The sequence below is a fragment of the Jatropha curcas genome, chromosome 1 (assembly GCF_041381405.1).
Source record: "Jatropha curcas cultivar XTBG-Jc1 chromosome 1, XTBG_Jcur_1.0, whole genome shotgun sequence".
Classification (NCBI taxonomy): domain Eukaryota; kingdom Viridiplantae; phylum Streptophyta; class Magnoliopsida; order Malpighiales; family Euphorbiaceae; genus Jatropha; species Jatropha curcas.
Window position 1 is genome coordinate 3,090,907 of NC_143151.1, and position 24,580 is coordinate 3,115,486.

General features: G+C 30.9%; 1 protein-coding gene and 1 pseudogene across 1 annotated transcript; both read left to right on the forward strand.

Moving 5' to 3' along the window:
- Positions 1–5,830: 5,830 nt before the first annotated feature.
- LOC105628195 (exocyst complex component EXO70H1) lies at positions 5,831–8,024 on the forward strand. The gene has a single exon (XM_089716303.1). It carries the CDS (start codon positions 5,939–5,941, stop codon positions 7,820–7,822), a length of 1,884 nt encoding a protein of 627 aa, XP_089572429.1. The 5' UTR covers positions 5,831–5,938; the 3' UTR covers positions 7,823–8,024.
- A 13,596-nt stretch (positions 8,025–21,620) lies between these two features.
- On the forward strand, positions 21,621–23,992 carry LOC149498829 (exocyst complex component EXO70H1 pseudogene; annotated as a pseudogene).
- The last annotated feature ends 588 nt before the right edge of the window (positions 23,993–24,580 follow it).

The following is a 24,580-nucleotide window of genomic DNA, read 5'->3' on the forward strand; positions in this document are numbered from 1 at the left end:
TAAATGTAAACTAAAATGCTATTTTTGTTTGAATCTGTGGATTAGAATGTAAGAATTTCCATATGTAAGTGTTAGGGCAAGTGAAGTATATCTATAGGAGGCAAAAGTGGGTTGGCTTACGCGGTAGTAGTAAGTAGTTTTGTTGCTTTGGCACATAGAGATAATTATCTGAATGCGTTGAATCTCCTAGATAAAGTTAAGGCAAGATTTATTGAATGTGTTTCTATTTTTGAGACATACTTCTTTTCTCTTTTGCAATTTTCTTCCTTTTTTTTTTTTTTCAAACTTACAAACTTACCCACTGTACTGGAACTTTCTGGAACTAACTTCATATACTATCGATTGACTTTTTTTGCACCTGATTTGATTGCCAATGGTTCAAATTTGTGAGACAGCAATCGAAATTTTCCTGATTAACTTTTTTTCAATTCGGACTGAATCTATCTATTGAATAGTTATTTTCAGAAGAAAAGGAATAAAATATTGTAACTTATACATATATCAAATTAAATTTAGATGAAAATGAGTTCAATTTTATGTTATTGATTAAAATTCGATTCTTGAACCCAAATAATAAAAGAAGATTTTTTTTTTTTTTAGAAAAATATTCGAGCTTCTTTAATTGGATTGAAAGATTGAACTTAATATAGTGTGTAGAAATTAATTTGTAAAATTTGCCTATTAAAGAAATAAATAAATAAATAGATAACCCATGTTGGTTAGGTTGGTAAGCGATTTCAATTTTCGTAACGATGAGAACACAAGTTTGATTAGAAAGTACACTTAAAGCATCTCTAATACTTATATGGATTATGATTGAAGTGTCATATGAAATAGAAGGTGTAAATGATGATGTAACCGAATGTCTATTTATAGACGTTGAATTTTAAAAATCTTTCTCAAATATGCTATTTTCATATTTTTTTTTATATCCTCTTTTTTCTTTTCGTCCACAATTTAAAATACAGTCAATCACTATGCAATAAATGTCGACATTGTCTAAGAGACCTCTAAAAATATGTGTGATGGATAAAGTCTATTTAATTTTTTCTTTTTTTTTGACAAAGTTTGACATATCAAATAGACATTAGTATTGGAAAGTATTTTCTTAAAAACATCTTTATATTTTTCCTAATGTGACAATTAAATAAGAGTAATTAATATTAGCACTCGAGATATTGTTAATGAGAATGCTAAAAATCTTTGCGCTTACACGCCGAAACAGGATTACACTTCCTAGGTTTATAAAAAGTAAACAAAAAATTCAAACACCGAGTCTAGTTTGTATAGCGATAGAACATCCGGATAGGACTCGCAAACTAGAAAGTTGACGAACAAAAATATTCCATACATAGTTTGGAAGGAATCAAAGCCCTAATTAATAAATGGAGATGAATAAATATATTACTTTTGGAATATTTAAAAATCTAATATATTCCGTTTGAATAGTTCTAGGTTACAATACATTCTAATAGTTTAGGTTTAGGAGAAACTTTGGATTGGTCAGAAGAGAACGTCGTATTCTACGGTCAGATGAGATCATATTTGCTCAAAAAAAAATCATTGGACGGATACTGCATCTCTCACTTGGATACGCTTAATTATAATTTTTAGTCTTTAAATTTTTTAATTTTTCTAATTTAAATCTCTAATATTTTTTTTTTCAATTTTTTTAAATAGAAAGTAGGAATTTAACCTTAAAAAATCAACAAATCAATAACCCGACCGAATCAACATTCATAAGTCTTCTAACTAATTGAGGTTGCTCTTCCAACACTTCAATACTTCTTAGCTTCTTTGAAAATTTTCTTCATTTTTACTTTCCAAGAGTTTTTATATAATTAAATAAATTTAACCGGAATTTCTTATTGAAAGATCAAGATTTTTATTCTATAGTTGTTTTACTTTATTTATTTCTCTAGATTATTACCTTTATTTCTTTTTTTTTTCTCTCTCTCTCTCTCTCTCTTTTTAATTCTTTTGGAGTGAAAAGAAAATTAAAAATGAAATTTGACACTTTTTATTGAAGGGTTATAAGACAACAAAAAGTTCAAAAAAAAAAAAAAGAGAAATGATGTTTATGTTTTATATTATTTATTAAGTAAAATGATTGATTTTATTTTTTTTAGCAAGGAAATCCTTCCCAATATATTTAATTGTAACCTTTTTAATAATTCAGATAATTCTTTTTTTTTTTTTAATAATTCAGATAAGAAGTGGACTACTTGAGACCACTTCTTCTCCACGACTCCTCTTAACTAATGTGTAAACTGTTTTTTTTTTTTTTTTTTATGAGTATATTATTTAAATGTATTTTAAAATAAAAAATAAAAGAAAGTATACTATATATATACGTATCTCATACTATTCTTCTTGTTACTTATAAGATTAGTCATATAATTGATAAGCACGCCAATCATGAAATCAGTCAAACTCCAAATCCAATTGTTTATTAGTAATCAACTCAAGTTATTTAAGATAAATAATTAACATTATAAATATAATTAGAAAAAATAAGTACTCATACTTAGTTTCTCTTTTCTTTGTATTTAAAACTGAAAAAGTTCTTTCAAAGCAAAAAAAAGTGAGACTGCGACTTTTCAAAATTTCAAAGTTGGTTATCCCAAGCTACGAGATCAGAGGGTTGCACTTATGTCATTCTCTACGTTGATATATTAAAATAAAATTCAATTTTTAAACAAATTCAATTTTTGTTCACAAATGATGGCTAAGAAAGACTGACAGCTGTGCTGGATGCTGTTTTTATAGCATAAATTTGCATAAGCTATATTTAAATTTTTCATGGCTTGATATGCAGTCTTTTGTCTCATTTTGAAATCGTGCCATCCACTAATATACAACTCTCTAAAATTTATTTTATTTTATTTGATTGAGTTGCGGTTAAAAATTGATTAAATGAATTATATTTACCATGGGTAAGTTAAATATTGGCAAGTCGCAAGTGGCTTAATGCATAAACTGATACTTTAACTTTACAAGAAAAAATTTTAGGTTAATTATTAAAACTACATATATTTCAGATTTTGATTAATAAAATCGCACCTATTGAATAATTTTATACAATTTTCAGTTACTGAATAATATTTAAAAAATGTGATACTTTTTATATTTTTTAAAACAAACTATTTAATAATAATTTTAATATTTTTAATTATCCGATAGCATTCAATAACTTCAATTTTCACAATTTTAAAGTCTTTAATTTATATTAATACTATGTTTAGTAATTTGTAACGTAATAATGATTATGTTTAGTAAGCTGTAAGTCATAATAAACTCTAGTTTTATTATGTTTTTTTATCTAATAATATTTCAGAGTTGATTTATCAAAATAAAAAGTAAATTAAAAAGTGACATGCCTTCTTATGTCACGAGTCTCCCTACAGAAAAGTTCACCGGATAATGACATGTTCTCTTATATCATTAAGCTGATGATTATGATTTCTCTATCAACCTTCAAAGGAATTAGTCTCGAAAGGGTCCAACATCTAATTATTATTCTTTGGGCATAATTGTTTTGGAGTGCCAAAATCAAAATCAAAATCAAAATGAAGAACCTTCTTTCCTAAGCAATGACTTAACTATGTAGTTATTACAATAGTGACATCATTGCTGACAAAGCACTTATTTATTTATTTATTTTCCTAACACTCATTCCCCAAGTTATCACCTTGAAATCTAGTGACAGGTAATACCGTTAATTAATCAAATTCAATTGTCTCATTATTGAATCAAAATTGTAATAGTGGCTTAATTTATATTTTAATTTAATTTATTATTATTTAGTTTTTGGCATCCAGACTTGCATTGTACGTGTAAAACTGTGGTTAAAAAGGGAAACCTTGAGAAATATGTAGCTGGGATCAGCTCAAACAAATTAGTAGGTGTGCAAATTGTAAGAGTGCCTTAATTTATATGAGAAAGTGTGCTATTTCTTCATCTAATACGACATGTAGTTGCATATTTGACTAGGTTATTCAAATAGATACAATCACAAAACAACAGGCACAAATGTCCAATTAATTGATAGCTAGAATGGTTAATCATAACCTATTTTTCTGTTATTTTGAATCCTTCATTAAACATTAAACAAAGTAATTCGAACACGGTAACATAATATTTGATTAGTTACTGGTCACATTTAGCAAATTATTACTTCTCCGTCTAAAAATATTTATTAAATTGACTAAATTATCATTTATCTCACATCATTAATTTGACTAAATTATTCAGAATAATTAATAATTACTGCTAGTAGTTAATTACAAACACAACAAGGATACAAAAACTTTCAAACCACAGTTTATCGATAATTTGAAGTATGCTTCAAACCAAAATGTTATAAAGGAGTTCAAGCTACTCAAATTGTGTCTAAACAAATATATTTAAAGTAATATATAATTTATATTTGACACGTAATATGTTAAGATTTTATTGCAATCGTTACAGTTAATAGTTATTATATATATATAGATATTACAGAAAAATACTTACATATATTCGGTATATGAGTTCACTCATTTATTAAATGAATTAAAATATAAAATTTTATTATAATAAAAGTGTTTCCCATCATTCATTAAGAAAAAAAAAATGAAACTATAATATATATATATATATATATATATATGTGAGAGCGGGAGACCGGTTCTTCCAAAAAAAAAAAAGAAAGGACTTTTTCTTTCCAATTTACTTTCTCCTGCTTTTAACAGATCAAATGAGACAATGAACTCTTATATCTATATGCGACCTGGTGCACGTGTAGTTTCTCTCCAATTTTTTAAGTTGTAGCAAAAACACGCTATTCTGATAATAAATTGAATGGGTCAAAATTATGTTCACACATTGATATAGAAATTTGATATTTGATGCATAAGAACAAATTCTAATATGGCATTGATATCTGTACACAGCACAAAGTTTTAAAATTTTTAACATCAAAATTGGACTAATTTTAGAAAATCTGGCGATGTACACATGGCAGGACTGGTAACAGCTAAGATGGGTAAATCACAGCTAAATGAGAAATTTCTTAAATTTGAAAATTTTTGATTTTTTCTATTCTATTTATATGATACTTTTAGAAAATTAAAGCCCCATTAATTATTTTTTATTTCGATTTAGTCTTATTTAGATATTTACACTAGATTTTGTCTCAATTAAATGAGCGTTAATTAAAAGGTAGCTTAAGCAATTATTCTTTTTTTCTTTAATTGAGATTATTCAATATTTTTTTAATTCTTATAAAAATAAAAAATCATTAAATTTAACCGAACGGGAAGCATTTTTATTTAATAATAAATATCTCAAGCATGTTTTAAATTCAAAATAGAGTGAAATTAAAACCGATAAAATTTGAAATATTTTAATACATTAGAATTTTTTTTTCTTCGGGGTAGCTTAAAAAATTAAAAACAATCTTATCACAAAATCAAATGTATTTTCCATTTGAACTATTATTATACTCAACAGCACCAAATAAATAACTTCCAAAAGTAAATAAAATAAAAAATCATCTAACTGCAAAATATTCTCAGAAGTTTTCTTAAAAAAGAATAAAAAAAAAGGGACTATTAACCATTAAGCATTTTCTTGCTTGTTTCTTTGGGCGGCAAATTCATTGTTTTAACACTTTCTCCTGCTTTTACTTTATTTAGATTAAAAAAATAAAAGAAGCCATCCATAAACGATCATTTATAACCGCGTGAATTATGAGACATAGTCAACGAACGAAACTACCCTTCTCACTTTCTTTCTGCTTTCTCTATAAATACCCCCCAAACTCCTAACTTCCTAGGCATAACTAACAACTCTTCTTTCTCACTCATTTCTCTTTCTCTCTCTCAAATCTTGAAGTTAACTGAATTGCGTGAAACCTTGAACAAGAAAATCTTGAACCCTACTTTATAATCGGTACATGCCGAGAAAAGGAATGAGGACTATCTTCTTCAAGCCTTCACCTTCAAGTTCTCCAATGCGATCACCACCCCATCGCCTTACTTTGTCTGATACATTCATGGATGAAAAAATAGACAATGCCCAGATACTCATTTCTAAATGGGACCCTGATTCCTCTTCTTCTTCCAATTACTGCAACATCACTTCTCTTTTTACTGAGGACCGCCTCGAAGCCAAACAATACCTCAACTCTATCAGAGAACTACAGTCTGCTATGCAGTACTACATAACAGAAAACCCCGCTTCTGAAAAACTCATTACAGCTCAAAATCTCATGCAAGTCGCCATGAAAAGACTCGAAAGAGAGTTTTACCAGATCTTAAAGTTTAATCGGGATTATCTTGATCCAGAATCAGTTTCGAGTCACTCTTCTAGAGCGTCAAGGTCGAGTGTTTCCGATTTTGAAGATGAATCGGAGGACGAATCGTCGAGATTTGGTGATTCGGTATCGGAAGTTGAGCGAGTTTCTATGATGGCTATGGCAGATTTGAAAGCTATTGCAGATTGTATGATATCTTCTGGTTATGGAAGAAAGTGTGTTAAGATTTATAAAATTGTTCGAAAATCGATTGTTGATGAGACTTTGTATCATCTCGGTGTTGAGGGATTGAACTTCTCGCAGATTCAGAAGATGGATTGGGAAGTACTGGAAATTAAAATCAAAAGCTGGTTATATGCAGTAAAGGTGGCGGTTAAGACATTGTTCAATGGAGAGAGAATTCTCTGCGATCATGTCTTCTCTGCTTCTGGTTCGATGAGAGAATCTTGCTTTGCAGAAATTACAAAAGAAGGTGCTCTGGGCTTGTTTGGATTCCCGGAAAATGTAGCAAAATGCAAGAAATCTCCTGAGAAAATGTTCCGTACTCTTGACCTCTACCAAGCAATAGCCGATCTCTGGCCTGAGATTGAATCGATTTTCAACGATGAATCAACATCCACCGTCCGATCACAAGCAGTTAACTCTTTAATCAAGCTCGGCGAAGCTGTCCGCACAATGCTAACCGATTTCGAATCGGCAATTTCGAAAGACAATTCGAAAACGCCACCTGGAGGTGGGGTCCATCCTTTAACAAGATACGTGATGAACTATATTTCTTTCTTATCCGACTACAGCGGCATATTATCTGATATAGTCGCCGATTGGCCTTTAACGAACCAGTCACCATTGCCAGAATTTTACTTCGGCAGTCCCGAGCCTGATCAGGATGGCAATTCCTCGGCGATTTCCCTAAGGTTAGCTTGGCTTATCCTCGTTTTGCTGTGCAAACTCGACGGCAAAGCTGAGCTTTACAAAGACGTGGCTCTTTCTTATCTGTTTCTAGCTAACAATCTTCAATACGTAGTTGAAAAAGTCCGTACATCGAGCTTGAAATTCCTCATCGGCGATGATTGGATAGTGAAGCACGAAGCTAAAGTGAAACAGTACGCCTCAAATTACGAGCGGATCGGATGGAACGAAGTTTTCGCTTCCTTGCCGGAGAATTTGAAGGCAGCGATGACGGTTCACCAAGTAGCAGAGCATTTTAAGAGATTTAATTTCGCTTTCGAGGAGTTGTACAAGAAGCAGATTTCATGGGTGGTGCCGGACTCGAAATTGAGAGACGAGATTAAAGTTTCGTTGGCGAGTAAGCTAGTGCCGGCGTATCGGGGATTTTACCAGAAGTTTCGAGCGGCAGTTAATAGGGAGTTTGGAAGTAATTCAGGAATTGTCAGATTTGGCCCCGATGATTTGGGAAATTACTTATCCGATTTGTTCTTTGGAACTACCGGAGGTCCAGGAAGCGTTTCTTCGGGTTCTTCAACGCCGTCGTTTTCTTGGTCTCTAGGTGGGAAGAGTCATTGAAGTCGGAAGGGAACATTTTAAGCGCGTGTCTTTTTATGTGCATTTAAAAAAGAGGGAAATATGTATACGAATAAAACACAAGGAGGCGTGTACATTTTTGACAGGTGCATCCGTTAGCGAAATGAATGACCGTTGAAAAGAGATATTGTAAAGAAATACAAAATAATAATAAAAATTCTTTGAAGTTTTTAATGTCATTAAAGTATAAATTGTTTAATTGGGAATGTTTTGATTTTGTTGCCTCCTGCGCTTTCATTGTTGCTTGAGATCAGAGAAAGAATTAGTAAATGATTGATAAAATAATAATCTCTCCGTATCATCCTGATATTCCTTTTTTTAATATTTTAAAATATTTAAAAGGTTTTTAATATATATATATATATATATATATATATATATATATATATATATATTTCATTATAACTTTTATAATTATTGATTAAATGAATGATTTTTATTAATATCTTTAACTCATAAAAAGAAAAAAATAATTTTTTATTGATTAAATTTTTAATATGCGTGTTTGTCGTATCATATAAATAAAATGGGATGAAAAGAGTATATAAAAATATAGGTAGTAAGCATATTTAACAAAATTGTGGGGAAAGGAAAAGACCAAGCAAGTAGTTATTCATTTGCTTATGATTAAATACATAATTTATGTCTTGAAATTTAATAAAAAAAATTTTGTTGCATCCTGAGCTTTAAAATCGACTTTGTGGCACCCTCGGTTTTCCTTTTTCTAATAATCTCATACCTTGTCACGCTAACAATAATAAATTTTATTAAGTTTTTGGCTTTTATATGTAAAATATTAATTTGATATGTGGTTAATACAAAATTTTGACATAATAATTTTTATATTTTCAACTATCTAGTAAGTGTTAAATGGATTTAATTTTATTTTGAAGTGTTCAATAGGTTAATTGAAGTATTTAATAGGTACAATTTTATAAATTGAAATGTTCTATAGGTCAAATTGAAAGTTAAGGGTGCCATAAGATTTTTTTGTAAAAAAAGCATAGGGATGAATTCATCCATTAACTTACTAATTATTGCTGAATTTTCTAAGCAGGAAGAATAAAAAAAAAAAAATGATAATAAGACATGATATGGGAATTGGGAATAAGTGGTGTAATCTTTAATTAAAATCCAAAGGGAACTTAATAACGAAGAGTGATGCTTCTTTATATATATGCAAGATTGTCATATTTATCACACAAATATTAATAAGTATTCATAAAATCAAAATTGATAAAATCCAACCATTGCTAGCCAATTGGATGGTTTGCCTCCATCGTTTATATGCCTTATATATATATTGTTTGTTCGGCAAAATTAATTATTTCAGTAGCTGTTATATATCTTGATAACTGTCAAGTTATTTAACTGGATTTTATCAAATATTAAAGGAAGCAACGTTTGATGACCTGCTCCCTTAAACTCTAAACACTAATATAAACAATATATCACCAGACACTACTATAAACACCGCATAAAAAGCTGTTACTGAATATGACCAGAATCATACCAGAAGAATTCATCCAAACATGACATAAAAAATTGGTAAGGGAATAGGAAAGGAATTTGACGCCTTAAACATATATTCGAAGTTTTGGATTAAAGACGGGAAAATGCAAAGAAATCATCGTATCACTTTAATGATAATATATTTTAAACATATGAAAACAAGAATGTTTTAACAAAATGTATACCTACCGCATAATCGCTTGAAAGGGATCTTTGTAATGCACAAAAAATGAGAATTTGATAAATTAAAAATAAATAAATAATGGATAGGAGAATGAAGTCCAAGGACTTGATATACATGATCAATCGGAACACTAGAAAATAGAAAGGAAGATCATAGTTCAGAATTGGCAGGCAAAATTAAGAAAGTAGTTAGAAGTTTGTGTGTCACTGAGTCAAATATCCCTAACAAAGTATAGTTGCTTGATTGAGCAATTAAATCTAGTTTAAGTCAAAGGCTGAACAAGTCATTACGTATTTATGAATGTTGCTTAATCGTCTACTAATTACTAATAGATTTGTTTAAAAACTCCATGCCTGGAGTAGATATCAAATTAATTAATTTGCTGTTTTTATATAAAATTTTAAATATAAGTGTTTTTGAATAAATTGAAATGGTCTGAATCACTTTACTCGAGATGATATAAAATCACAAATGTATGAAAAAGTTTCAATCATTTTTTAATGTATTATTTTCCTTTTATTTTTTCAATTATGTCCTTTAAAATTATTTGATGTCTTTAAAGCATTACATTATTGGGTTATTATAAGATTGAATTATTGTGTGTATTTTCGTGCGTCCCTACCTAATTATTTCTTTTTTAAGTTTGCTAAAAGTGTGTATAAATATCTATTTAGGTGTTTATTGTCGTATTGAATTTAAAGATTCTTTATTGATTTGAATTATTCGCTAATACAGTGAGAAAATTTTATTACAACCAACGTTGATTGAAATAAAATGGTTATAATTTGTTCTATTTTAATTAAAAGTCTCGTATTCATGTTTTGGTGTTATGGTGGGAGAGTCACTTATATATGATCCTTACAGGGGTGCATGTGGAATTAAATTCTTTTTAGGATGTAATTGTTACAAGTTATAAAGTTTGGGCATCATAAATGGTTTAGCCTATACATTTATTAAAAGTTGACGATTTTCATTTTCTGTCATTTAGCCAAGTAAAATTATATATATGGTAAAATGAAACCCAATTTCACTGTTCATAGAACAGGGTTATGCCCCTTTAACAATTTCATTTTAATGTTATTCCTAATATGCCCTTATTTTCTCTTGAAACTTCTTCCCCTTCCGCGTCAGATTTTTTTTCCTACCGACTGGCTTCACTCTCATCTTCTTCATGTACCTCTCCAGATGATACTTCAATGTAATTTTCCTTTTTATTTGCTTTTATTTTCTTCTTAATTTCTATTATTTTGTTGTTTCTTCTATTAGATACTTAAAAATACTCATTCAGGTTACATAATGTCGGCCTCTTCTTATTTTCGCAATGAATTTTGAAAAGAGGGAAATCAATTTCTTATCTTTTTGTTTGGCATGAATCCTATCCAGAAAATTTTCCGGGAAAGAAAAAGTTGATAGGAAAATTGTGTGTAATATATGTTAGCCGCCTTTGTTGAAAACAAATAAATAAATAAAAGAAATAGTTTAGCTCAATCTCACATCGTGGAGATGAGCTAATGGAGGGTGGTGAATTGTCTATAAAAAAAAAGCTAATGTTTAGCTTTCTAAACACACCAAAACACTTAAATGTGTTTTATATTAAGGATTTAGAGCAAATCTCTTGGAGTCTCTTGGAGTATAAATTATTTGGGGTGTTTTGAGGATGTCGGGTAGAAAAATATTTTGTAATTGTGGTTATAACAATTTGCCGCATAGTGAATATTTTTCTTGGTTGTCGTTTGGCAACGGCCGTGGTTTTTCTCCACTTGGGGAGTTTTCCACGTTAAACTATCGTGTTCTCTTTAATTTCTTAGTCATTATTTTATTTTCTCATTTGTTCCTGCTTGAAGCCGATCCGAAGGGCGGGAAAATAGCGATTTTCCCAACAAGTGGTATCAGAGCCTAGTTTGTTAGGCGGAGCTTTTAGTGTTAAAATAATTTCTTGTAATTTAAATTATAATTATGCATTGTGGTTGCGGCTTAGTCTGATCTTCCACATCAGAAATACTGTTGTTAGAAATTATTTTATTTTAAAAGCAGGTGGAGTTTTGGAAGTCTTGAAGCGGGTGGAGCTTTGCTTTGGTGTGCTTGAGTACCGGTGGTGAAGGCCCTGACGATAATTATTGAAGTTATTCTGGTACCGAAGTTCTGATAATATACCGTGCACGTAACTTCTGTCTAGAAGGCCGGATTTTAAGTGGGACTACTTGTGACCCCTCCGCCCAACTGGGATTTTACGTGGAATGGTAATACTGTCTAGAAAATCATTGTGGTCTTTTTTGTGTATTACCAAATCGGTTTACTTCATTAATTATTGGGTTCACTGTTATAAGCATAAGTAAGCATGTTGGCTATGAGATGTGAGATTGAGAAATTTGACGGGAGAATGAATTTTGCACTGTGTCAAGTGCAAGTCAAAGACGTGTTGATTCAGTCTGAACTGCATAAGGTTTTGAAGGGTAAACCAGTCAGCGGAAAGAATTCAGGAAAAGACAGTAGCAGTAGAGACTCAGAAAAATCCAAGATTAGCGATGAAAAATGAGAGGAGCTAGATATCAAAGCGGCAAGTCAAATTCGCATGTGTCTAGCAAAAAATGTTCTTGCTAATGTGCTTGGATTGTCCACGACAAAGGAGTTGTGGGAGAAACTGGAAGAATTGTACCAGAAAAAAAAATCCAACAGGTTATATTTGAAGGAGCAATTTCATACGTTGAAAATGGTGGAAGGTAAAAAGTTGTCAGATCACCTAAGTGTTCTTAACGACATCGTCTCTGAATTGGAAACTCTTGGAGTGCAAACCGAAGATGAAGATAAAGCTCTCCGACTCATCCTGTTACTTCCTTCGACATATGAGCACATAAAACTTGTTCTGAAATATGGTAGTAAGGAAGTGGTGTATGCGGATGTGGTTAGTAAACTCATTACTGAGGAGAGAAGACTGAATGAAATGGAAAATAAATCATATGAGGATTCAGCTTTATCTGTCGGTACCAGGAAAAAGAAGAAAAGCTCCGGAAAGAGGAAGGTTGTCTGCTGGGGTTGTGGTCAAACTGGACACGTGAAGAAGGATTGCCCGAACGGTGGAGCTGATTCGGCTAGAAGCTCTAATGTTGTTGCTGCCAATGTGATCTCCTGTGGCGAAGGAGATGATGTGATCTCTCTGTAATTGAGAGATGTGTGTCCTCATGGCATGATTGCTACCCGTTGAGATGCCATGGAAGAGGAAGGATTATTGGTAGCTGGTCCACGGAAATGCGTACGGCATTGGTTGACAGTTGATGCAAAGTGTGTGGTGAAAAAAAAATATGTTGATGGCTAATGAATTCTCGGAAAAGGCAACAGGAGGGTTGCACCATAAACTATTAGCGGGATCCGACATGGCCGATGGAAAATTCTTAGAGTCGGTAAAGTGGTTCCAAGTGGCAATACTCTTTTAAGGTGGAGTATGATAATTCTTGACGATAAGAATTATGATTGTCGGTAGCAGATAGTGTTGTATTTTTTTTTTTAATTGTATTTTCAAGGTGGAAATTGTTAGCCGCCTTTGTTGAAAACAAATAATAAAAAAAAAGAAATAGTTTAGCTCAATCCCACATCGGGGAGATGAGCTAATGGAGGGTGGTGAATTGTTTATAAAAGAAAGCTAATGTTTAGCTTTCTAAACACACCAAAACACACAAAAACACTTGAATGTGTTTTATATTAAGGATTTAGAGCAAGTCTCTTGGAGTCCCTTGGAGTATAAAATATTTGGGGTGTTTTGAGGGTGTCGGGTCGAAAAATATTTTGTAATTGTGGTTGTAACAATTTGCCGCATAGTGAATATTTTTCTTGGTTGTCGTTTGGCAACGGCCGCGGTTTTTCTCCACTTGGGGAGTTTTCCACGTTAAAATAGCAATTTTTCCAACAATATACCTGGAGAAAGAGTAGAATCAGAGCAAAAGAGAAAATGGATATTTTTGAAATTTGGATATTCCAAAGTAGAAGAAACCTCTGCAACGGCTCAGAAGTAAGATTGAACCAAGGACAAAGACTTCAGCGTTCAGAAGATATGAAGGTAAACTTTCCCCTGTTAAGCCTTCTATATATTCTCTTTCCTCTTCCCTCTTTCGTGTACACATCATGTTTCCTCTTTCATCTTTGATGTATGCGTGGAATGTTGTAATGCTATTTATTTTTGTTTGAATTATATCTCTCAATAATGGTGGTAGTGTTGCTGTTGTTGGTCCCAAGGATGGTGATGGGATTGGCCAGCCTTTAAACTGCACAGTCAGCGGAGATGCTCTAGGCGAGAATTTAAATCTGATGGCCTAATTTAATCAGTTTGTTTGGTGGAAATGAATTTCATAAGATTTTTTAAACTTTCATGTTTGATATAATTAAAAATTTTACATTTTTAATTCTAAGAAATTAGTTATACATGGCTCAAATCCTAACAATGGATGATGAGATGATCTAAACATGAAAAAAATAGTGGAGAAGTTTATACATGGGGTTCGAAAGAGTGTTTTCCCTCAAGGAAGGTCTTTTGAAATCCATCTATAGCAGGAAGGCTAGAAAAGGATATGTTTAAAAGACAGTCTATTTTTAATAGAGGAAGATAATTTCAGTTTGTCTATTTTTTAACGCTTGCAAAAACCGCAGCGAATCGCGGGTAACATTTGCTTGTATATGCATATGGGAAAGAAGAGCAATTGACTTTGTTTGGTTGATGAGAAAACTAAAAGAATTTAGGGCGAAAATATACAGAATGGGCTTCACAAGTTTCAATGTTTCAAGTGACGAAAAGCTCAGAAAGTCCCAAAGGGAAAAAAGGGCTTTGCCAATCGAGTGCTAGGCTTTTGTGGTAGAGGTTGTTTGACATATTTATTTAATAATTGACAAAAAAAAAATCACAAACATAATGAAAAAACATTCAATTTAATATCATAAATTTTAAAATAATTAAATATTTAATGTTACCGATAAAGTTAGTCCAATTAATAAGGATTGGATTAGTCAATTAGGATCCGTGCTAGCAAGGTCACTCTTAACATAATAATGTTGAATGTATCAAAACGATATGGAAGGATCCTTAAAATTACTCGAGAAAAAAATATAAATTGGTTTGAAAATGTCTCTAGAATTATAAGTATATTTATATAAAAGAATCTTAATGGTCAATGCTAACTATTGGCTTAGTAGGTAAAATTTTCTGTAAAAAGAGTAAAAAGTTTTTACTTTCTCAATAATACTTGCAGCATTAATTCAGTGGCTGGTTGGTGGAGTATTTTTTTTTTTTTTGAAAATTATATATTATTAATAAAACCCATTAAAAACTTAGCATGGAGATCCAAATTAGTCGACACCGACAGGTCTATCGTATTCACCCAAATCTTGGACCTCAATGCTAAGTGAAAAAACTTTAGTAAAAAAACATCAGAAATTGAAGTATTATAAAGGAAATGAGAAGGATTGCTCCAAATAGTAAGATGAGCAAAAAAAATAGCAACCCGAGCTAATGAACGGTCAACATATTAGCTTGTTGGCAAATCCACTTAGCTTGAAAACCAAAGGCTTCACTTCAGTGAAATGGTTGGTGGAGTATTAAAGGCAAATAAACTTGAACAATGTTTTTCTTTTTTTGTTTTTATAAAAAGGAAACATACGGGGAAAACTATATGAGAAATAAAAATATACTCCTTACATTTCATTTTCAAGAGATTTTATTGGGTTGGCAATTTAGCTAGAAAAATTCCGAGCTTGGAATCATCACCACAAACTACAGCTGCACTCAACTCATGGATTTCTTGCCATGGATTGGTTCCATAAGAATGCTCTTTAATTATATTTACTCATACTGCATTTAATTCTTTGTGTACCACTTTTTTAATATATGCAAAAAAAAAAAAAATACACAGAAATTTTCCAGTTGGATGCTCTTTAATTATATCACTTTATACCCCTTTTGAATTTCTATTTAAAAAGAATGAGTATATATAGTAGTATATGAAACTAAGCAAAGAGATTTTAACAAATAAAGTAATATTGAATAAGTGATAAAATAAATTAGCATAAGAATAATGATATGCATATGTATGTGTTTCAAGTCTGAAATGGATTTAAATATTGAGTAAAACGTGGCTTTATACCTCTTTTGAATTTCTATCTAAAACAGAATAGTTATGTATATGAACACAATAGTTGGACGCAGTTAAAAAAAAAAGAATTACTAAATTAAATATATGAGTCCCCAATAATATATTTTACTGTGTAAAAGTGACTAAATAATACTTTATTCTTATTTATTTTTTAATTAATTAGACTCTAATTAAAATTTGAATTAATAACCTAAGATTTTCGAGGCATTCTGTTGAAATAATCCCAATAGTTAACATATTGAACAAATTATAAATCACTTTCATTCCATTCAAGTCCATCATTAATCACTTCATTTTCAGTTCATTTGTGGTCCTAATTGTGTAGGACATATTATAGTTAATCAGAACACTCTGACATAGCTTAAATTGTCTCGATAACTGACTTTATCAAAAATTTAATATAATACGTTAATGATAAAAGTCAAACTTTTTCTCTAAAAAACGAAATCGAAATCTAGAAGATAAGATGCAAAGTTTAGTATAAGCTACATCACTATCATGGAAGTAATGTAACCATTCATGGAGGAGGGATCATAGGACAAGAAGAATATGAATATCCAAGGGATACTTACAACTAGCTTGAGAGGAAATTGCACTAGAATTTATTTTTCTATAAATAAGTGCTACTTTGCCTCCTGAATCAGATGTACTCAGCTTCCGTCAATTTTAGACATAAATCACTGTAACCAACTTCCTGTAATTTGATTGTACTCTTAACCATACAAGTACTGGAAATAACTGATGATGGGTTCAGATGCATAATTTCACTGCTGGACGTTTCGCTAAAAACTGTGGTCGTGGCATCCCAAATTCTGAAAAATCTATTATGCACCTGAGTTTGTAATTTTTTTTTGCTGACATTTCACACGCGTATCACACTTATCTTTCGGGTATTTTCTCTTAACACATTGAATTCTTTGTAATGCCCTTCTGTCCATATCAGTCACATTCTATGTTTATATCTAATATCCTGAACAAACTTTGGACATGGGATTGAGAAGCAAAAAAAAGAAAGAATTGAAGTTTGGATATATGCACCAACGATAAACGGTTCTCGAAATTGGTTAAAAAAGATAAGATTTTTAAAAAAGAGACATGAATCTAACAAATGCAAACCATCTCAACTCGAGAGATGGAAAGGGCAGAAAATTTGAGAGGTAGCCTGTATTTTGATAAGCTGCACTTTGACTAACAAAGAAATGGCGAGTTTATGTATGACAGGTCCCCCGCTGAAGTAATTATTCTGAGTCAACTTATGTTTTACAAGCTAACTTCATGAGTAAATCTGTTCATATGCTGGGATTTTAGGTTTGGAAAATCTCAAAGTTTTTCAAAAAAAGTCCACTCCGTTTAACCCCGCTTTAGTTTACAAATTGAAGTAAGTACTTGGAAAAAACAATAACGAAGTGACAGCACGAGGCCTACGTCAACCAGTGTGAGCCGAACCCCAACCCTTTGCTCCGAAATCAAACGCGCTATTTTAGTCGCTATCCGACCTTAACGACAGTTACAGAATGCTGAAATTATCGCTTTCACTTCATTTTCAACGGCCGCGCCACTCGCTACTTCTTTTCTGTTGGAGAATAGAGACCAGAAACACTCGGATTTTAGTGATAAAAAGTAAGCAATAAATATATTTATGAAAGTTCATTTGATTTTCAATGTCTATAGCAAATGAATAAATCGCGTCTAGCGTTATAGGCCATTAATCAGTCTTTTTCAACCAAGTTGTTTTTCCATTGGACGTTTACAAGCATTAGAACCCCATTCGTATCTTATTTCAGCCTACCTTTCTTTGTTTCCCATTCAATGTCAACGGCCATTGTTTTTTTCAGAAGAAATCAAATCGGAAATTTCATTAAAAAGAAATTGATAAAAATATGAAATACAAATTAATAAATTTCTAAATTATATATATATATATATATATATATAAAATTTAATAATTATCACTTAAATTAAAAGTGGAATTTAAAGAATGAAATTTGCTTTATCCATTTTTGGAAAGAGAGTATTCATGAGTATCACTTTACTTACTGAAATCTTACCTTTTTAATTTTTCTTTAATCAAGTAATTCTATGATTAGGGGAGAAATACTTGACGGGATCTCTTTGCAAAATGACAATACTTTTTATTTGTTAAATGTACGTGCACACATAAATATTATAATTACTTGAACTTTCAAATTCATAATTGAAATCATTATAAACAAATAAGCAAAAAAACAAAAATTGATTGAAATCGTTAATTAATTATTAATATAAAGAATAAAACAACCTTTAAAAAGTTGTTATGATTCATTATCAACCTCTTAAAATAATCTAAATCAATAAATAATAACAATAAAATCATCCAATGTAATGGCAGAAGCAGGCTACTGAAAATTAAGCAACGTTAATTAACTATAATTAATTATTTTCTCCCAATAAGTCGCTAACTTATATTTTTTTAGTACTACTCGCTTATAGGAGACAATTACATCAAACAAATTATGATTTAAAAACTGGTTAAATAAACATCTAAGTGAGTCAGAATTTGGATTCTATAGCCACTGCTTTTGTCTCTGCAAAGCAAAGCCCAAATAATAATAAAGAAAAAAGAAATTCTTATTAATTTTAATTTCTTATTTGAAAATAACAATCCTATTCAATTGTAACCTTTTTAATAATTCAGATAATGCCTTCTTATGTCACGAGTCTCCCTACAGAAAAGTTCACCAGCTAATGACATGTTTTCTTATATCATTAAGCTGACGATTATGATTTCTCTATCAACCTTCAAAGGAATTATCCTCAAAAGGGTCCACCATGTAATTATTATTCTTTGGGCATAATTGTTTTGGAGGGCCAAAATCAAAATCAAAATCAAAATGAAGAACCTTCTTTCCTAAGCAACGACTTAACTATGTAGTATATTACAATAGTGACACCATTGCTGACAAAGCACTTATTTATTTATTTATTTTCCTAACACTCATTCCCCAAGTTATCACTTATCACCTTGAAATCTAGTGACAGGTAATACCGTTAATTAATCAAATTCAATTGTCTCATTCTTGAAACAAAATTGTAAGAGTGCCTTAATTTATATTTTAATTTAATTTATTATTATTTAGTTTTTGGCTTCCAGACTTGCATTGAACATGTAAAACTGTGGTTAAAAAGGGAAACCTTCGGAAATATGTAGCTGGGATCAGTTCAAACAAATTAGTAGGTGTGCAAATTGTAAGAGTGCCTTAATTTATAAGAGAAAGTGTGCTATTTCTTCATCTAATACGACATGTAGTTGCGTATTTGACTAGGTTATTCAAATAGATACAAACACAAAACAACAGGCACAAATGTCCAGTTAATTGATAGCTAGAATTGTTAATCATACCCTATTATTCTGTTATTTTGAATCCTTGATTAAACATTAAACAAACTAATTCGAACACGGTAACATAACATTTGATTAGTTACTGGTCACATTTAGCAAATTATTACTTCCTCCGTCTAAAAATATTTATTTAATTAACTAAATTATCATTTATCTCACGTCATTAATTTGACTAAATTATTCAGAATAATTAATAATTACTACTAATAGTTAATTACAAACACAACAAGAATACAAAAACTTTCAAACCACAGTTAATCGATAATTTGAAGTATGCTTCAAACCAAAATGTTATAAAGGAGTTCAAGCTACTCAAATTCTGTCTAAACAAATATATTTATAGTAATATATAATTTATGTTTGACACGTAATATGTTAAGATTTTATTACAATCGTTACCGTTAATAGTTATTATATATATATATATATAGACATTATAGAAAATACTTACATACATTCGGTATATGAGTTCACTCATATATTAAATGAATTAAAATATAAAATTTTATTATAATAAAAGTGTTTCTCATCATTCATTAACAAAAAAAAAATGAAACTATAATAATTTAAAATATATATATATATGAATCGACTTGATGCATGAAACTACACATGCACCAGGTAGCATATAGATATAAGAGTTCATTGTCTCATTTGATCTGTTAAAAGCAGGAGAAAGTAAATAGGAAAGAAAAAGTCCTTTCTTTTTTTTTTTTTTTTCTTTTTTTTGGAAGAACTGGTCTCCCGCTCTCACATGCAATAGAATAGAACAAGTGAAATGTATTAAATATAATTTAAAATTGTCTTAAATTTTATATAGTATTAAAAAAATAGTTGACCATCCTTTGTTGTTGGAGTACTCATTCATTTTATTTTATTTTATTTTATTTTATGCAAAGTTATATATCTTCCGCCAAATATATATTATCATCAATTGCCTTTATTAAAAACTAAAATAATTAAAATAAATCCAAAACTCAGTATATTTTAGCGTCTACGAAAGTAAAGTTGACAACAGAACGTTAGGGCCAAACCAGTGTGACTGTGAGAGATTTAAAAATACTCTACAATTTAATTTCCACTATTTTATTTTAATACCAAACCGCTTGTTGAATAGATTTGGTAATAGGTCCATCGGTTCGACTAATTCAGTTGGCTTGATTGAATAAAAAAATCAGTTAGAATATTAAGAATTCATAATTTTAATTTTTTTAATGATTTTTAAAAATAAATAGAAAATTGAGAAACTAATCTTATTTTATCAAACCGGTTTTAAATTTAACCGGTATAAAAAGTCGATTTAACTGATTTTTCAATACACAATCTATAATTAATAATCTCCTCTACTGGTAAAAGAAAAAATTATTTTTTTAACCTATAAATGTTTATATAACATAAAGTTGGAGTCTTTCTCTTATAATAATAGAGTCGTTCTAATATTCAAGAATATACTACGAATCAATTTTTATATATTGTGACAATTATTTTTAAGTAATAAATATGAATTGAGGGAACACGTGGATTACATCGAAACCTTTCACTCTTTTCATTTTATACAAAATGCATGAGTGTTATTCTATATGAGTAATGATTCAATATGTGGATTGAAAATTACATATATGTTTTCATTAGTGTAATTGTTCAAATTTTGTCCACGAGTATGTTTTTGATTGGAAGACAACAAAATTTAAGTTGTAGCAAAAACACGCTATTCTGATAATAAAATGAATAGGCCAAAATTATGTTGACACGTTGATATAGAAATTTGATATTTGATGCATAAGAACAAATTCTAATATGGAATTGATATCTGTACACAGCACAAAGTTTTAAAATTTTTAACATCAAAATTGGACTAATTTTAGAAAATCTGGCGATGTACACAGAGCAGGACTGGTAACAGCTAAGATGGGTAAATCACAGCTAAATGACAAGAAAATTTTTGATTTTATTTATTCTATTTATATGATACTTTAGAAAATTAAAGCAGCATTAATTAATTTTTTTTTTCGATTTTAGTCATATTTAGATATTTACACTAGATTTTGTCTCAATTAAATTACCATTAATTAAAAGGTAGTTTAATCAATTATTCTTTTTTTCTTTAATTGAGATTATTCAATCATTTTTTTAATTCTTATAAAAATAAAAATCATTAAATTTAACCGAAGGGAAGCATTTTTATTTAATAATAAATATCTCAAGCATGTTTTAAATTTAAAATAGAGTGAAATTAAAACCGACAAAATTTGAAATATTTTGATACATTAGAATTTTTTTTTTTTCGGGGTAGCTTAAAAAATTAAAAACCATCTTATCACAAAATCAAATGTATTTTCCATTTGAAATATTATTATACTCAACACCACCAAATAAATAACTTCCAAAAGTAAATAAAATAAAAAAATCATCTAACTGCAAAATATTCTCAGAAGTTTTCTTAAAAAAGAATAAAAAAAAAAGGGACTATTAACCATTAAGCATTTTCTTGCTTGTTTCTTAGGACGGCAAATTCATTGTTTTAACCCTTTCTCCTGCTTTTACTTTATTTAGATTAAAAAAATAAAAAAAAGCCATCCATAAACGATCATCTATAACCTCGTGAATTATGAGACATTGTCAACGAACGAAACTACCCTTCTCACTTTCTTTCTGCTTTCTCTATAAATACCCCACAATCTCCCAACTGCCTCGGCATAAGTAATAACTCTTCTTTCCCACTCTACCATTTCTCTTTCTCTCTCTCAAATCTTGAAATTAACTGAATTGCGTGAAACCTTGAACAAGAAAATCTTGAACCCTACTTTATAATCTGTACATGCAAGAAAAGGAATGAGGACTATCTTCTTCAAGCCTTCCCCTTCAAGTTCTCCATTGAGATCACCACCCCATAGCCTTACTTTGTCTGATACATTCATGGATGAAAAAATAGACAATGCCCAGATACTCATTTCTAAATGGGACCCTGATTCCTCTTCTTCTTCCAATTACTGCAACATCACTTCTCTTTTTACTGAGGACCGCCTCGAAGCCAAACAATACCTCAACTCTATCAGAGAACTACAGTCTGCTATGCAGTACTACATAACAGAAAACCCCGCTTCTGAAAAACTCATTACAGCTCAAAATCTCATGCAAGTCGCCATGAAAAGACTCGAAAAAGAGTTTTACCAGATCTTAAAGTTTAATCGGGATTATCTTGATCCAGAATCAGTTTCAAGTCACTCTTCTAGAGCGTCAAGGTCGAGTGTTTCCGATTTTGAAGATGAATCGGAGGACGAATCGTCGAGATTTGGTGATTCGGTATCGGAAGTTGAGCGAGTTTCTATGATGGCTATGGCAGATTTGAAAGCTATTGCAGATTGTATGATTTCTTCTGGTTATGGAAGAGAGTGTGTTAAGATTTATAAAATTGTTCGAAAATCGATTGTTGATGAGACTTTGTATCATCTCGGTGTTGAGAGATTGAACTTCTCGCAGATTCAGAAGATGGATTGGGAAGTACTGGAAATTAAAATCAAAAGCTGGTTATATGCAGTAAAGGTGGCGGTTAAGACATTGTTCAATGGAGAGAGAATTCTCTGCGATCATGTCTTCTCTGCTTCTGGTTCGATGAGAGAATCTTGCTTTGCAGAAATTACGAAAGAAGGTGCTCTGGGCTTGTTTGGATTCCCGGAAAATATAGCAAAATGCAAGAAATCTCCTGAGAAAATGTTCCGTATTCTTGACCTCTACGAAGCAATAGCCGATCTCTGGCCTGAGATTGAATCCATTTTCAACGATGAATCAACGTCCACCGTCCGATCACAAGCAGTTAACTCTTTAATCAAGCTCGGCGAAGCTGTCCGCACAATGCTAACCGATTTCGAATCGGCAATTTCGAAAGACAATTCGAAAACGCCACCTGGAGGTGGGGTCCATCCTTTAACAAGATACGTGATGAACTATATTTCTTTCTTATCCGACTACAGCGGCATATTATCTGATATAGTCGCCGATTGGCCTTTAACGAACCAGTCACCATTGCCAGAGTTTTACTTCGGCAGTCCTGAGCCTGATCAGGATGGCAATTCCTCGGCGATTTCCCTACGGTTAGCTTGGCTTATCCTCGTTTTGCTGTGCAAACTCGACGGCAAAGCTGAGCTTTACAAAGACGTGGCTCTTTCTTATCTGTTTCTGGCTAACAATCTTCAGTACGTAGTAAAAAAAGTCCGTACATCGAGCTTGAAATTCCTCATCGGCGATGATTGGATAGTGAAGCACGAAGCTAAAGTGAAACAGTACGCTTCAAATTACGAGCGGATCTGATGGAACGAAGTTTTCGCTTCCTTGCCGGAGAATTTGAAGGCAGCGATGACGGTTCACCAAGTAGCAGAGCATTTTAAGAGATTTAATTCCGCTTTCGAGGAGTTGTACAAGAAGCAGAGTTCATGGGTGGTGCCGGACTCGAAATTGAGAGACGAGATTAAAGTTTCGTTGGCGAGAAAGCTAGTGCCGGCGTATCGGGGATTTCACCAGAAGTTTCGAGCGGCAGTGAATAGGGAGTTTGGAAGTAATTCAAGAATTGTCAGATTTGGCCCCGATGATTTGGGAAATTACTTATCCGATTTGTTCTTTGGAACTACCGGAGGTCCAGGAAGCGTTTCTTCGGGTTCTTCAACGCCGTCGTTTTCTTCGTCTCGAGGTGGGAAGAGTCATTGAAGTCGGAAGGGAATATTTTAAGCGCGTGTCTTTTTTTGTGCATTTAAAAAAGAGGGAAATATGTATACGAATAAAACACAAGGAGGCGTGTACATTTTTGACAGGTGCATCCGTTAGCGAAATGAATGACCGTTGAAAAGACATATTGTAAAGAAATACAAAATAATAATAATAGTTCTTTAAAATTTTTAATGTCATTAAAGTATAAATTGTTTAATAGGGAATGTTTTGATTTTGTTGCCTCCTGGACTTTCATTGTTGCTTGAGATCAATAAAATAATAATCTCTCCGTATCATCTTGATATTCTTTTTTCGAATATTTTAAAATATTTGAAAGGTTTTTAATAATATATATATATATATATATATATATATATATTTCATTATAACTTTTATAATTATTAATTAAATGAATGATTTTTACTAATATCTTTTAACTCATAAAAAGGAAAAAAATTTTTTATTGATTAAATTTTTAATATGCATAATTGTCGTATCATATAAATAAAATGGGACGAAAAGAATATATAAAAATATAGGTAGTAAGCATATTTAACAAAATTCTAGGGAAAGGAAAAGACCAAGCAAGTAGTTATTCATTTGCTTATGATTAAATACATAATTTACGTCTTGAAATTTAATAAAAAAAATTTTGTTGCACCTTGAACTTTAAAATTGACTTCATGGCACCCTCAGTTTCCCTTTTTCTAATAATCTCATACCTCGTCACGCTAACAATAATAAATTTTATTAAATTTTTGGCTTTTATATGTAAAATATTGATTTGACATGTGGTTAATACAAAATTTTGACATAATAATTTTCATATT